The sequence below is a fragment of the Chanodichthys erythropterus genome, chromosome 21 (assembly GCF_024489055.1).
Source record: "Chanodichthys erythropterus isolate Z2021 chromosome 21, ASM2448905v1, whole genome shotgun sequence".
NCBI lineage: Eukaryota > Metazoa > Chordata > Actinopteri > Cypriniformes > Xenocyprididae > Chanodichthys > Chanodichthys erythropterus.
Window position 1 is genome coordinate 26870904 of NC_090241.1, and position 12518 is coordinate 26883421.

Sequence of the window (12518 nt, forward strand, 5' to 3'; positions counted from 1 at the left end):
TCAGATCGATTTCTGTCCCTCCATTGACAGCTACGCAACTACCACTCTGACGCTTCAAAAAGTTCATAAAGAGATTGTAAAACTAATCCATAAGAATTTGAGTGGTTTAGTCCAAACTTTCTTAAGAGAAATGATTGCTTTATTTGATTAATTGAATTTAGGCTTTTATTCACATATAAACATTCATCAACTCACACATCATCTCAAGCATGTTTGCTTGACGTGCGAGAACCAGTGAGGTTCATTCTCGAGTGTTACACTGCACGTTTGAACTTGACGTGCATTAAGCAGTTTCGGTTGAGCTTCTGTTTATGTTTGCTGATCAGTGAAAAAAAAATCCTAAATTCAATCATGTTCATCATAAGGCCAATTCACACTTCCGCATGTTGCTGTTGTAAAGTTAGAACAGCCCGGGGCTTGGTTACTGTGAACATCTAATGCCATACTTTCAGGATATAATTTATTTTAAAGGAAAGAAAAATGAGAGAAAGGTAGATTTTATTGTGGTAATCAACATGACACAAATTCTGTTGATTTTTGAACCCAGAATATTAATTTAAGTTGATCTGACCATGTTGAACATCAGCGTTTATCTCTTTCCATTCTGACTCTATACTCTCTGCCTAAAGGTCTTAATGTGACCTGCATGATTGCTCAGACAAAGCACTATTGGCAGACATGAACAAATACAACTCCAGGAATGTTCTCTCAAAAAGAGCAAACAGGTCAAATAATATTGTCAGCCAAATTAATTTGTGAAATTCAAGAAGGATAGTAAAAAAGTTTATTTATTTATTAATATTCCCTATAATAATTAGTTTGTTCAGTTTAGTATAGGCTATCCTTCATTACGGAACAAACGTGGCGCCAGTTCCATTTTTTTCCGTAAGTAGAATAGGGAAGGCGTAGGACATACAGCGCAAGCTTTTTGAAGAATACGGAAGGCGAAAGGGCGGAACCACTTGTAAGGCAATCATTTGTGTTCATAAAGCATATACAGTATTGTTTATTTATTTTTTTTAGAAAATGAGTGAAAATAAGACCCTTATTCCTCGTCTGGGATCATTTAAAGCCCTTTGAAGCTGCAGTGAAACTGTAATTTTGACCTTCAACAGTGGAGTCCATTGAAGTCCACTATAAGGAGAATAATCTTGGAAAGTTTTCATCAAAAAGATTAATTTCTTTTCGATCGAAGAAAGAAGGACATGGACATCTTGGATGACATGGGGGTGAGTAAATTATCAGGAAAATTTAATTTGAAAGTGGAATAATCCTTTATTACGGTTTCCAGTTAGTTTGGGTAACAGATTCTAGGTGCTGCGTGCATTTGACTGCCACTTCATATTGAAACCGTGTGTTTGTATTTTGTCAAGTTGTTGCTGTAATCATTTTTAAATGTTTTTCTTTATTTCACACATTTATAAAATTGACATTTTTGGATCTCAACATCTCAACAAACTTTCGCTTGTTTTCGCGGTCAGCTGTGCTCCATTGCCTGCTGCGTTGTTTCATCTGACCGCCTTTCACCTGCTTGCCTACCTGATGGTGTGTGCAGCACGGTTGCTGCGGACGGAGCAGCTGGTGGTGTGTTCCAAACGGGATATATCACCCTCCGAAGGGCACTTCGGAGTGAAAACAATCATAGCCGCCATATTGAAAAGTCGTTCCAAACCGAAGTGCTCAAAACTGGCCACTTAAAAGGGCCCTTCAGATTTCAAAGGGTACAACTGATGACGGGCCCCCATGATCCTTTGAAGGGATTAGGGCATAGGATGAGCCCTTCCGAATGGAACGCAGTGTGGATCTTTGACCGGTGTATGTTGTGGTGTGGTGGTCGTGTGTTCCTGTTTTTTTGGTCCTAAAGTTGGCTCAGTGACATGGGAGATGCGGGTCGACGAGAATGCTCCCACTTTGCAACGCATTACACAACACACTTAATGCCATAGGCTATTTACTGAATTTGTTTTGGATTTTTGGGTCGGACATCGCTTGTCTTAGAATTTTCAGGAATTGTGTGGTGTTTGATGTTTATATTTAGTCTAGCTATCACCAGACCGAGCTCAATTTAAAATTGAACATTGGTCTGGAGAGTCTGTATTGATTTTCTGCTGCACAAGAGGCGTGATCAACGAGCATTAGTCACACAATTGGATAGTCCTTCAACCAATCAGATCAACGATCCGGGTGACGTACTTTGCAGAGCGATGCGAAAACTCCAGACAGTTTGTATTGGTTTGTAGCATTGATCAGCGGTTTGCAGGAGCAGCAATGGCATCGAGCGATTTTTGCAGGTTGTACAAAAAAAAATGAAAGTGAGTGATATTTACACCCAGTCGAGCGTTTTGTTTGCTAACTAAAGAAGTCATTCAGCATCGTTAAACCGCGACTCTGGTTAAAACGCGACTCTGATACTGTTCTGGTTCAGTGTAAATGAACGCGGCCGCCCTAAACTACGTCATTGTCGTGACAACCAAAAAGAATTCCAGTCAGCTCAGGCGGCGCGAGATTCAAGAAGCAGGGAGACGAAACATATAGGAGCAAATAATAAAAATATTGTCTACCAACAAGGGGCATTTAAGTAAAAGAGTCCTGTACTCACATCGTGAAGCAAACCACCAAAATAACAGCAGAGAATCATCGTGTGTCATTAATCGCCGTTTGTAATCTTCCTATGAAGAGACTGTCGGATCATCACAATCGGCGTCACTGTGATTGTGCATTGTTATTTTGGAGTGACGGTCGTGCGAGAGATGGGTAGATCACATAGAGTTTGAAAACTGCTTACCGTCGCTTCTCTTTCGTCATCGTGTTATACCTGCCAATAGCGAGCAAGGTGGATAAGCCAGTCTGTGATTGGTTCCCGCAAAAGTGTAACGGAAGCAATAGAAATGAATGCACGGGTTTCCAGACTGAAGGCTGGTTCACACTGTGCGATTTATAACAGTCCTTTAGGATTGTTGCTTGTCAGACTGTACGAACATGATCCTCATGTCACACTGTGGGTTCTCAGCCGTCATTTATGTCAGACTGTACGACAGTCAAGACGCGTTAAAAACGGACGCGCGCATGAAAACTTTTCCGGAGTTTTACATCATCAAAACATACACATTCGGTGACTGTGAGCTGCATTACACACAGGACTGAAATGGTGGCTAACAAAGACATCTCTATCATTAATTTTGATCACGGCTTGTCTTGAAAAACGAAGACAATTTGACGTTTGTCGTAGGAGAAGTCACACTGCAGGATGGTGCCCCAAATCTTCTGACATTGCTAGAATTTCATCGGAGGAAAAATTTGATCGCACTGGTCATTAATTGGCTGTCTGTGAACATGTCAAACTAGCGATCAAAGACTACAGATTTTAGGCTAGGATTATAGGAATCTTTTAGGATTTGCAAAATTTGTCTCAGACGACCAAATCGTGGCCAAAATCGCACAGTGTGAACTCGGCTTGAGTTGCCGAGCGAAATCAAATCGCCGGCTTTACCCCATAGTCCAGTTCCTATTTTACCCCATAGTCAAAATAAATATAAATGTTTTGCTATTCTTATAGACATTTAAAGGGTTAGTTCACCCAAAAATGAAAATTCTGTCATTTATTACTCACCCTCATGCCGTTCCACACCCGTAAGACCTTCGTTAATCTTCGGAACACAAATTAAGATATTTTAGTTGAAATCCGATGGCTCCGTGAGCATAATGAATTAGCGTGTTGAATCTGCTGTTCGGAGCGCCAAAGTCATGTGATTTCAGTCGTTGGCAGTTTGACACGCGATTTGAATCATGATTCGATACACTGATTCATTATGCTCTGATTATTTCAGTGTTTTGAAACCTCCTCTCTGAATCAACACAGCATGGCCCACCTACCACCCCCCTCCCCCCATCCCCCACATTTTTTTTAATTAACAAAAACATTTGTATTTTAGTGTTATTATTTTTCAACCCCATGTAATTATTTCTTTAAAGAAGAAACTCAAAATAGATTTAAACCTTTTGCAAACATACATCGAAATTATTGACATATAATAGGGTGACCAGACGTCCCCGTTTTCTGGGGACAGTCACGGTTTTTGGTGCTCCGACTCTGACTAGAGCAGTCCCCGGAAATGTCCGTTTTATAGCTCGTTCAAAATAACCCGCAAATACATTGCAAAAAAGCCCGACCAACACACAACAGCCTGTTGGTTATCGGAGCAATCGTGAAGTGATTATATTCACCAACAGAGGGGACTGTCACTGCTACACTTGGTCACTTGCACGCCGCTACTTCATGAAGAACGTAACCTGGACCAGAGCAGAGCACCATTATTATCAATTATCAAAAGAAACATTGTTATTGGTTTCAACTTTTAAGGTAGTAACATACTAACTATTCATGTTAAATTAAAGTAATACGGTTATGTGTTTTATAACAGGGCTTCAACAGGGTGCGGGATTTTTTTAGACAATTTAAAGGTGCCGTAGAACGTATTTTTAAAAGATGTAATATAAGTCTAAGGTGTCCCCTGAATGTGTCTGTGAAGTTTCAGCTCAAAATACCCCATATATTTTTTTTTTATTCATTTTTTTAACTGCCTATTTTGGGGCATAATTAAATATGAGCCGATTTAGGCTGCGGCCCCTTTAAATGCTCACGCTCCCCACCCAAGGAGCTCGCGACTGCCTTAAACAGTGCATGAACAAAGTTTAACTTTTGTTAAGTAAACAAAGCACCTTTAAACATCTTCAGTCACAAAGCAGCAATTTCCACACACATCTTAACTGTATCATGAGGTGAAGGAACACTCAGATATGAATAAATAAAACAATTTTAATAAAATAATAATACACTTGCAACTTATATAGTGCTTAAAATGAGTCTAAAATGCAAAATAATAGTTAAACGTTTAAAAAGTTGTAATTGCTGTACAGTAGCCTATAAACAGCTCATGAAAATGAAAATATTAAATTCAATAATAAATGTTAAAAATAAAATATTTGTTAAATGCCATTTTATTTATCTTTCATATTTATGTTGTTTTAATTTTGTAATGTGATTTTTCAAAATAGTGTAATACTTTTTTTTAGTTAGGCCTGGTTAATAGTGTAATAGTGTTTTGGTGAATTGTATTAAAACCAGACCAAGAATCCTAATAATTAAATGAAATCATTATAATTATTAATGTAATGATATAGGGAACCCATATTTACCTTTTAAGTTATCTGTACTTAAACATTTAAGTTAATTCAATGAAAAGACCACATTAGGTCAACTCCATTAAATTGTCAATTAGCTACCCCATTACTCAATTGATCTGAGTGAATCACTTTCCTCAAATCATTTGAGTAGTCTCAACTTATTAGGGTTTACAGTGAACAATTAAAAAAACAAAAACATTCAAAAATGTATTGTCCCCGTTTTTTATTAATACTTAATAACAAATGAGATTTCGGTGATATTTTGACCACTCAAATAGAAAATGTCCCCGGTTCCCATTTCAGAAATCTGGTCACCTTAACATATAGCTAACACACACCACTGATCCTCTCAAACTTCTCCAAAACACGCTTGTTCGGCGAGCATCCGTTATAAAGAACTCACAGTACATCAACTTCGCGACTATATTGAACTGCGTTCATGCAGAAATACGATGTTATAACGGTCAGTGAGTCGAGAGGCACATGCACGGTTTGTTTGCGCATCAATAATTGCGGACTCGCGCATGCCTAATGTACGACTGCTGTATGTCACTGTAATCGTCTTTACCCTTCATTGCTATCGTCATCCATCAAAATCTTTTTAACGACACAGGTTTTCTTTTTCCAACTGAGAGTGTTTGCGTTTTGAGCCACCGTTCAGTCTGTCTTTCACAGCAGCACGATGAGAAACAGACTGGGCTGAACAGAAACAATCACATAATACATACGAGAGAGGGGGTGGATTAATTCAATTAAATTAATTCAATTTATTAAATGTAACGTATTAATAATTAAATTAAGGAATTATATTATTATATTTAAATTCATTTTAATTTATTTTGCGGCCCACCTGGAGGATCACTGAGGCCCCCTAGTGGGCCGCGGCCCACAGGTTGGGAACCACTGTGCTAGACATCCAAGTAGCAAGCACAGATTCTGAATATAGCTTGTGTTATGGCTACTAGCTACAGCATAATAGCTCAGAAAAGTCTTGCTGCCATTGATTTTTATGATTTTTCTTCCTCTCCTAACTCAGACCACACACACACACACACACACACACACACACACTGGCATCTGCTATCTTAGTCTCTCAGGGAAAAAAAATACAAATAAAGTTTGCCTGAATTTTAACAATCATTCAGTGAAGGATGCACGTGATGGAGTTGGTTAAGAGAATTTCCCATACTTCAAGTTGTGTTATTTCATATAGCTTTGATTTATTCTTAAACAGTGGAAAATACTTAGAATAAAGAACGAGCCTGGATTAATTAAAGGAGTTATACGACATAGCATCAAAATAGTCTTTTATTTGATTGTTTCCAAAATTTTAATCCATTAATTGCAGGAATGTCATTTTGCAGTGTGCCAACGCAGACTTTTTTCTTTCTTTTAATAAACTTGCCTAGGCTATATGGGGCTATAGCCTCCAACTATCCAAGTTTAGCCTATTATCTTAAAATATAGGATATATATTTCAATGACTTTTCCAGCCCTATATACGCTTACTGTAGCCTATAAGGATTTTTATAAATACTTTTTTATAAATAGACTGCATTTAAATGTCATTATTTTACTCACCCTTGTGTCGTTCAAAAACTGTATAGTTTTCCTCTGTGGAACACAAAATATTCGCGCTGCTCATTTCCATATAAACAAGCCATAATACCAGGTGTCGGATCCAATATCTTCACGGTCATTGCTCCGGCGCGCTGCGCGTTTGTTGTTTCGTGTGATCCGAGTTTAAAACCTCGTGCTCCACTTTTCTCTGTCTCTCTCTACCACTTCGCTTCCTGTCATTTTCCGCTACTTTCTATCAAGACACTAACCCCACAAAATAGATAGACTTAAAAATAACTCGTGTCTTATATACCAAGTTTTCTGAAGTCATGATTAATAAAAAAGACCGGCAATTAATTCGTTTATTTAGACTACTTACAATCTCCATCGTGCGGGTATCCGCAGCGCTCGTATCCTTTAGGCCTGTCGTTCCCAACCACGTTCCTGGAGGGCCCCCAGCACTGCACATTTTGCATGTCTCCTTAATCAAACACACCAGATTTAGGTAATCAGCTCATTGGTAGTGACTCAAAGACCTGAAATGGGTGTGTTAGACAAGAAGACATGCAAAATGTGCATTGGTGGGGGGCCTCTAGGAATGTGGTTGGAAACCACTGGTTTCGGCTACATTTAAGGGAAGACTTCTTAGTGCTGGTTCTGGGGTGACTCTATAAATAACTAAGACGAGCGCGTAACCCATCACAGCATGCATTTTAGTCACATAAACATCTTACATGCTAGTTTTTAATATTGCAAATTTAAAACATTATCCGGGTGGGGGTTCGGTGTCGGGAGTACGTGCGTAGACCCAACCCAAGCCCCATCCTAGCGCCACCACTGCCCACAGCTGTGACAGCTGCAATTGTTTTATATTTAAATAAAACGCACATAAATGGTGACATTTTGTATCATTTTAATATGTTTCTTTCATATCACTATTGGACTACACCAGACAATGATCACAGATTTGTATATTTAGCCTACATTTTATTCTTGAAATAAATACAGCTTTGATTATAGGTATACTCACTTTGTACTGTCATTCAATTTCAACTCCGTGCCCTAATTTAAAACCCTAAAAAGGTGAAGAAAAAAAAAAACCTTCAAGATCTAAAGCGTCACCAGGTAATTAGCGCAAAAGTGATTATGTCTGCTCTTATTATTCAAATCCCACATTGTAACACCCTCCCTGTCTTACGCTCATGGATTTATCCCTTATAAGGAATCTTAGAGGCATATATAACCACTCCTGATGCATCTTTGCAAATAAAGAGCAGGTAAAGAGCAGTCACTCAGCTGTACCACATCCTTTATCCCTCTGGATCACTAGTGGGCAAAGATGAACGGCACTGAGGGAAACAACTTCTACATCCCCATGTCCAACAGGACAGGGCTAGTGAGGAGTCCTTTCGAGTATCCGCAGTATTATCTAGCTGAGCCGTGGCAGTTTAAAATCCTTGCTGTATACATGTTCTTCCTCATCTGCTTTGGTCTACCCATCAATGGCCTTACATTGGTGGTTACAGCTCAACACAAAAAGCTTAGACAACCTCTCAACTTCATTTTGGTCAACCTGGCTGTGGCTGGTACCATCATGTGTTGTTTCGGATTCACGTTCACTTTCTTCACAGCAATTAATGGCTACTTTATTCTGGGTCCAACTAACTGTGCGATTGAGGGCTTCATGGCCACACTTGGAGGTGAGAGAAATGTTGATGTTTTTTGTTTGACTTTGAATGCTAGTAGAGTATGTTTGACTGTAATTGTAGAGTGTTAATGAATTGTATATTTTTCTTGCCACACACAGGTGAAGTTGCTCTTTGGTCACTTGTGGTGCTGGCCATCGAGAGATACATTGTGGTTTGTAAGCCAATGGGTAGTTTTAAATTCTCATCCACCCACGCGATGGCAGGAATCGCATTTACATGGGTAATGGCCATGTCATGTGCTGCTCCCCCTCTGGTTGGCTGGTCCAGGTTGGTTTAATTAGACATGCAATTATTTTGCTCTCCAGTGCCGTGATTATAACAAACATTCCAGTTGAACATGAGGCATTTTCATTTTTTAAAAGGCAACATGTTTATTGATACACACGGATGGCTTACTTTCAATGTAAAATTTTTGCTAATTTTTAACTGTATAGTTTGTACTAAATGTAGTTGTTTTCAAATGCCTAGCTACAACATATATTACTCTTTCTGAAGTTTCCTAACATCAGGTGCTTTTCTTTAACAGATATATTCCTGAGGGAATGCAGTGTTCATGTGGACCAGACTATTACACCCTGAATCCTGAATACAACAATGAATCATATGTCATCTACATGTTCACCGTCCATTTTATACTTCCGGTCACCGTAATCTTCTTCACCTATGGCCGACTTGTTTGCACCGTCAAGGCGGTATGTAATGTCATGTTAAACATTCCTGTAATTTCTTAAATATTGGAATACGATGTTAAAAATTGGTTGTTTTGTGCTCTCTTAGGCTGCAGCTCAACAGCAGGACTCAGCATCTACCCAGAAGGCTGAGAGGGAAGTGACAAAAATGGTCATCCTGATGGTTTTGGGTTTCCTGGTGGCCTGGACACCTTATGCCAGTGTTGCTGCCTGGATCTTCTTTAATAAGGGAGCTGCTTTCACTGCCCAGTTCATGGCTATTCCTGCCTTTTTCTCAAAGAGCTCAGCCTTATATAACCCAATCATCTATGTGCTGCTAAACAAACAGGTTAATCATATATCTGACTTCTCCTACATATCCCAGACATCCCATTTCTGCTCTACTCCCTCTCCTCTCTCTATCATCTCTATCAATAAAAAGCTGTACAAAAACCCCACAAGTACTAAATGAAACACTGTCTTTTACAGTTTCGGAGCTGCATGCTGACCACACTTTTCTGTGGAAAGAATCCTCTTGGTGATGAGGAGTCCTCAACTGTGTCCACCAGCAAGACAGAGGTGTCCTCTGTATCTCCAGCATAGACTTTTCAATCTTTCACAGATTTTGTTCTTTTAGTCTTTGATCAATTTGGGCATCTGAAAAAAAAGACAAAAAAAAAAGACAGTTGAATTAGTTTTTGGTTGCGTTCACTATCACCGTTAACTGAACTCAGGGCTCAGGATTAACTGGGTGATCAGTGAACACTGAAATAGGGTTTTATTTTTATGTGCCGGGAGGCTAGCATTTATATCTTTTGCCTAAAATGTATATATATTTTGTAAATAATGAAAAAGGATTACATAGAAATAAATACTGGCATTAAATACTGTCTCTGTTTCCGTTTTTAATGAATATTATGTTTGCTCCTACATACTGTAAGATATAGAAAGTTACATTTTTATTGTACTCCAAGCAAAAGTATGGTGCACACCATATTTTTAAACCAAGAGGTAGACTATACATGTAGTACTAGAATACTGTTCAGTCTTTAGTATAAAGTTGACAATTGTACACAAAACTACGGAATACACAAACAATGTAGGCCTACACATTTACAGTCCATAAAACATGTTGTGTTTTGTATGGCAGACCCATTATAGAATTATTAGAAAACACTAGTAAATATGTCAATTGAGCTATTGTATAGTTTGAATTGTTGTAGATTGTGAATTGAAGCAGAGTTATCTATTTTAATGAGAGATCAGCAGGGTGACCAGTTTCTTGTACTATTCTGTTCTTGCCAATTATGTCCTTATGTGGCTCCATGGTACTAACACTGAACACACATGCTATTGGCCAGGCTCAGACATTAACAGTTCCAGGAATGTTTTCTCAAAGCTAAACAAGGTCAGCAATACCTTGGCAAGAGGTCCATTATAGAAATAATGTCAAAAATTACCTTTTTGGAATCCACAAAAAGTAGTATATGAATAATATATTTGTGAAAAATATAGAACAGTCCCTATGAATAGTAGAGAGTAGATTATTTGTTCAGTTAAGTATATTCATGAGAATTTTGTCAGTATATAATTTTGATACTCCACATTAATTATTGGAAAAGAAATTATCACAATCAGGCAGTTTTTGAAAGTTTTAACCATGATTGCGCAATTTCCTGCTCCAACCTAATCATTCACACTATGGAAAAATATACAGTAAACCTTCAAGTGGGTTAATCCAGCTATAAGAACTTTTAATATTAAATTAAACAAGCCTACATTTACTTTTCTTTGATACGCCTCATTTTATTTCTTGTCTTCATAGGGAATTTTAAGTAATCTTCATACATTTTCATTGCTGTCTGTTCTCCTATACTTAACCAAAAAATTATATCAGCAATTGCTACAGTAAGTCACTAATCCTGATTCTGAGGGATGGAAGGCTATAACATTCAAGAGAGAATAAACAGCACATGTTTTTTAAAAAATAGCTTAATGGGGTGGCAACTATGCCAGTCAGATTACATTTACATTTGCAGCATTGTTTGTTCAGCACTGAACAAATTATTACAATATCTAGCAAGGCAAAACAAGTCACTTTCACAATTACATCATGTTTATTCTGGGTGCCATTTTTACTTGCCACTTTTAGTGCTGTTCATGGAAATTGCTGCCTATTCAACCCATAAGTGCTAATCAACAGACACTGGATCAAATGCTTCAAAGTCATGTACCGCTAACATCCAACTCACTAAGTCGAATGTTTTTATAGAATCATTTCTTTCTCAAAACTCTCTGCTTTATTGTAGTATTCTAATCCAGTTTGTCAGACTGAATGCTGATCTTTTCCTAGTCTGGCTTTAACAGGATTGTCAGAATTTTCACTTATTTCTATGCATTACATTTTTTGATAATGCACTTTTTTCTATTAACTGTTTCCATCTCTCCAGAACTTGTCCTTATCGCACCCTGCAGTCATGACGTGTAAGTGTCCAACCATTTCACTCACCTAGATCTGACACAACTAACCCAAACAGGATTACGAGATCAGGCTCTGGTAGTAGGAACGGAATTGACTTCCCAGTGGGCACGACTCAACAAGATAAAGATAAGACAAAGATCTGCTTAAGCCAATTTGCAAGGTGCTCACCCAGCTGTGGTACTGAACACTAAACTAGCAGCTCTGGCTAAAGGAATTATGGTTTTAAACTAATTGGTTTCTCCCTCATGGTCAAAGAAGCATGCAGTCCTTTTACATGCAGTCCTGTTCAAGCTATTTTCTGTATATGTCTTATAAGTGTACATAATAAAATATGCTAGATAAACAATTACATGAAAAGACGGTTGCATATTTTGCATTTATAACATGACATTCATATATCTAATTCCACTTGATTTCATTTCACACCAAAGCAACACTTTTGGAGCTGCATTAAGATCTCCACATCTCTGGGATTGAACCAAATAGGGCCTTTAAAATGAAGATATCTTTAATACTTCTTGAGTTACAGGCATGCAAACCTGGGGCAAAAAATACAAGAAGTGTTTTTTTTTTTTTAACTGTCACCATTGGCATATAATGCAACAAAGATGGCTAAAGTAAACAGATTTAACTAATCTGTGTTTAAAAATAAAATAATGATGCTGCCATCTTTCTAAATTCATTTTTACACCCTGTAATTTAGCTCCAAATCTCAGGTTAAAATTGTCATTTTGATCCCCCTCTACAAAACAGTGTATTACTTGGCAAATATACATCCATGACATTTAATATTTTGGCTTTCTTCTTCATTTATGTATTTCTTTCACCAGAAAAAAAAAAAAAAAAATCTATATCAAAACTTTTAGCTGGGGACATCTGGTATTGACCCTGGTCTAAAAATCAAAAAAGCTCAAA

General features: G+C 37.9%; 1 protein-coding gene across 1 annotated transcript; it reads left to right on the plus strand.

The window, feature by feature from the left end:
* Positions 1–8083: 8083 nt before the first annotated feature.
* LOC137011450 (green-sensitive opsin-2-like) lies at positions 8084–9724 on the plus strand. Its single transcript, XM_067374307.1, has 5 exons — positions 8084–8444; positions 8552–8720; positions 8980–9145; positions 9231–9470; positions 9611–9724. Exons 1-5 carry the CDS (start codon positions 8084–8086, stop codon positions 9722–9724), a joined length of 1050 nt encoding a protein of 349 aa, XP_067230408.1.
* Positions 9725–12518: the final 2794 nt, after the last annotated feature.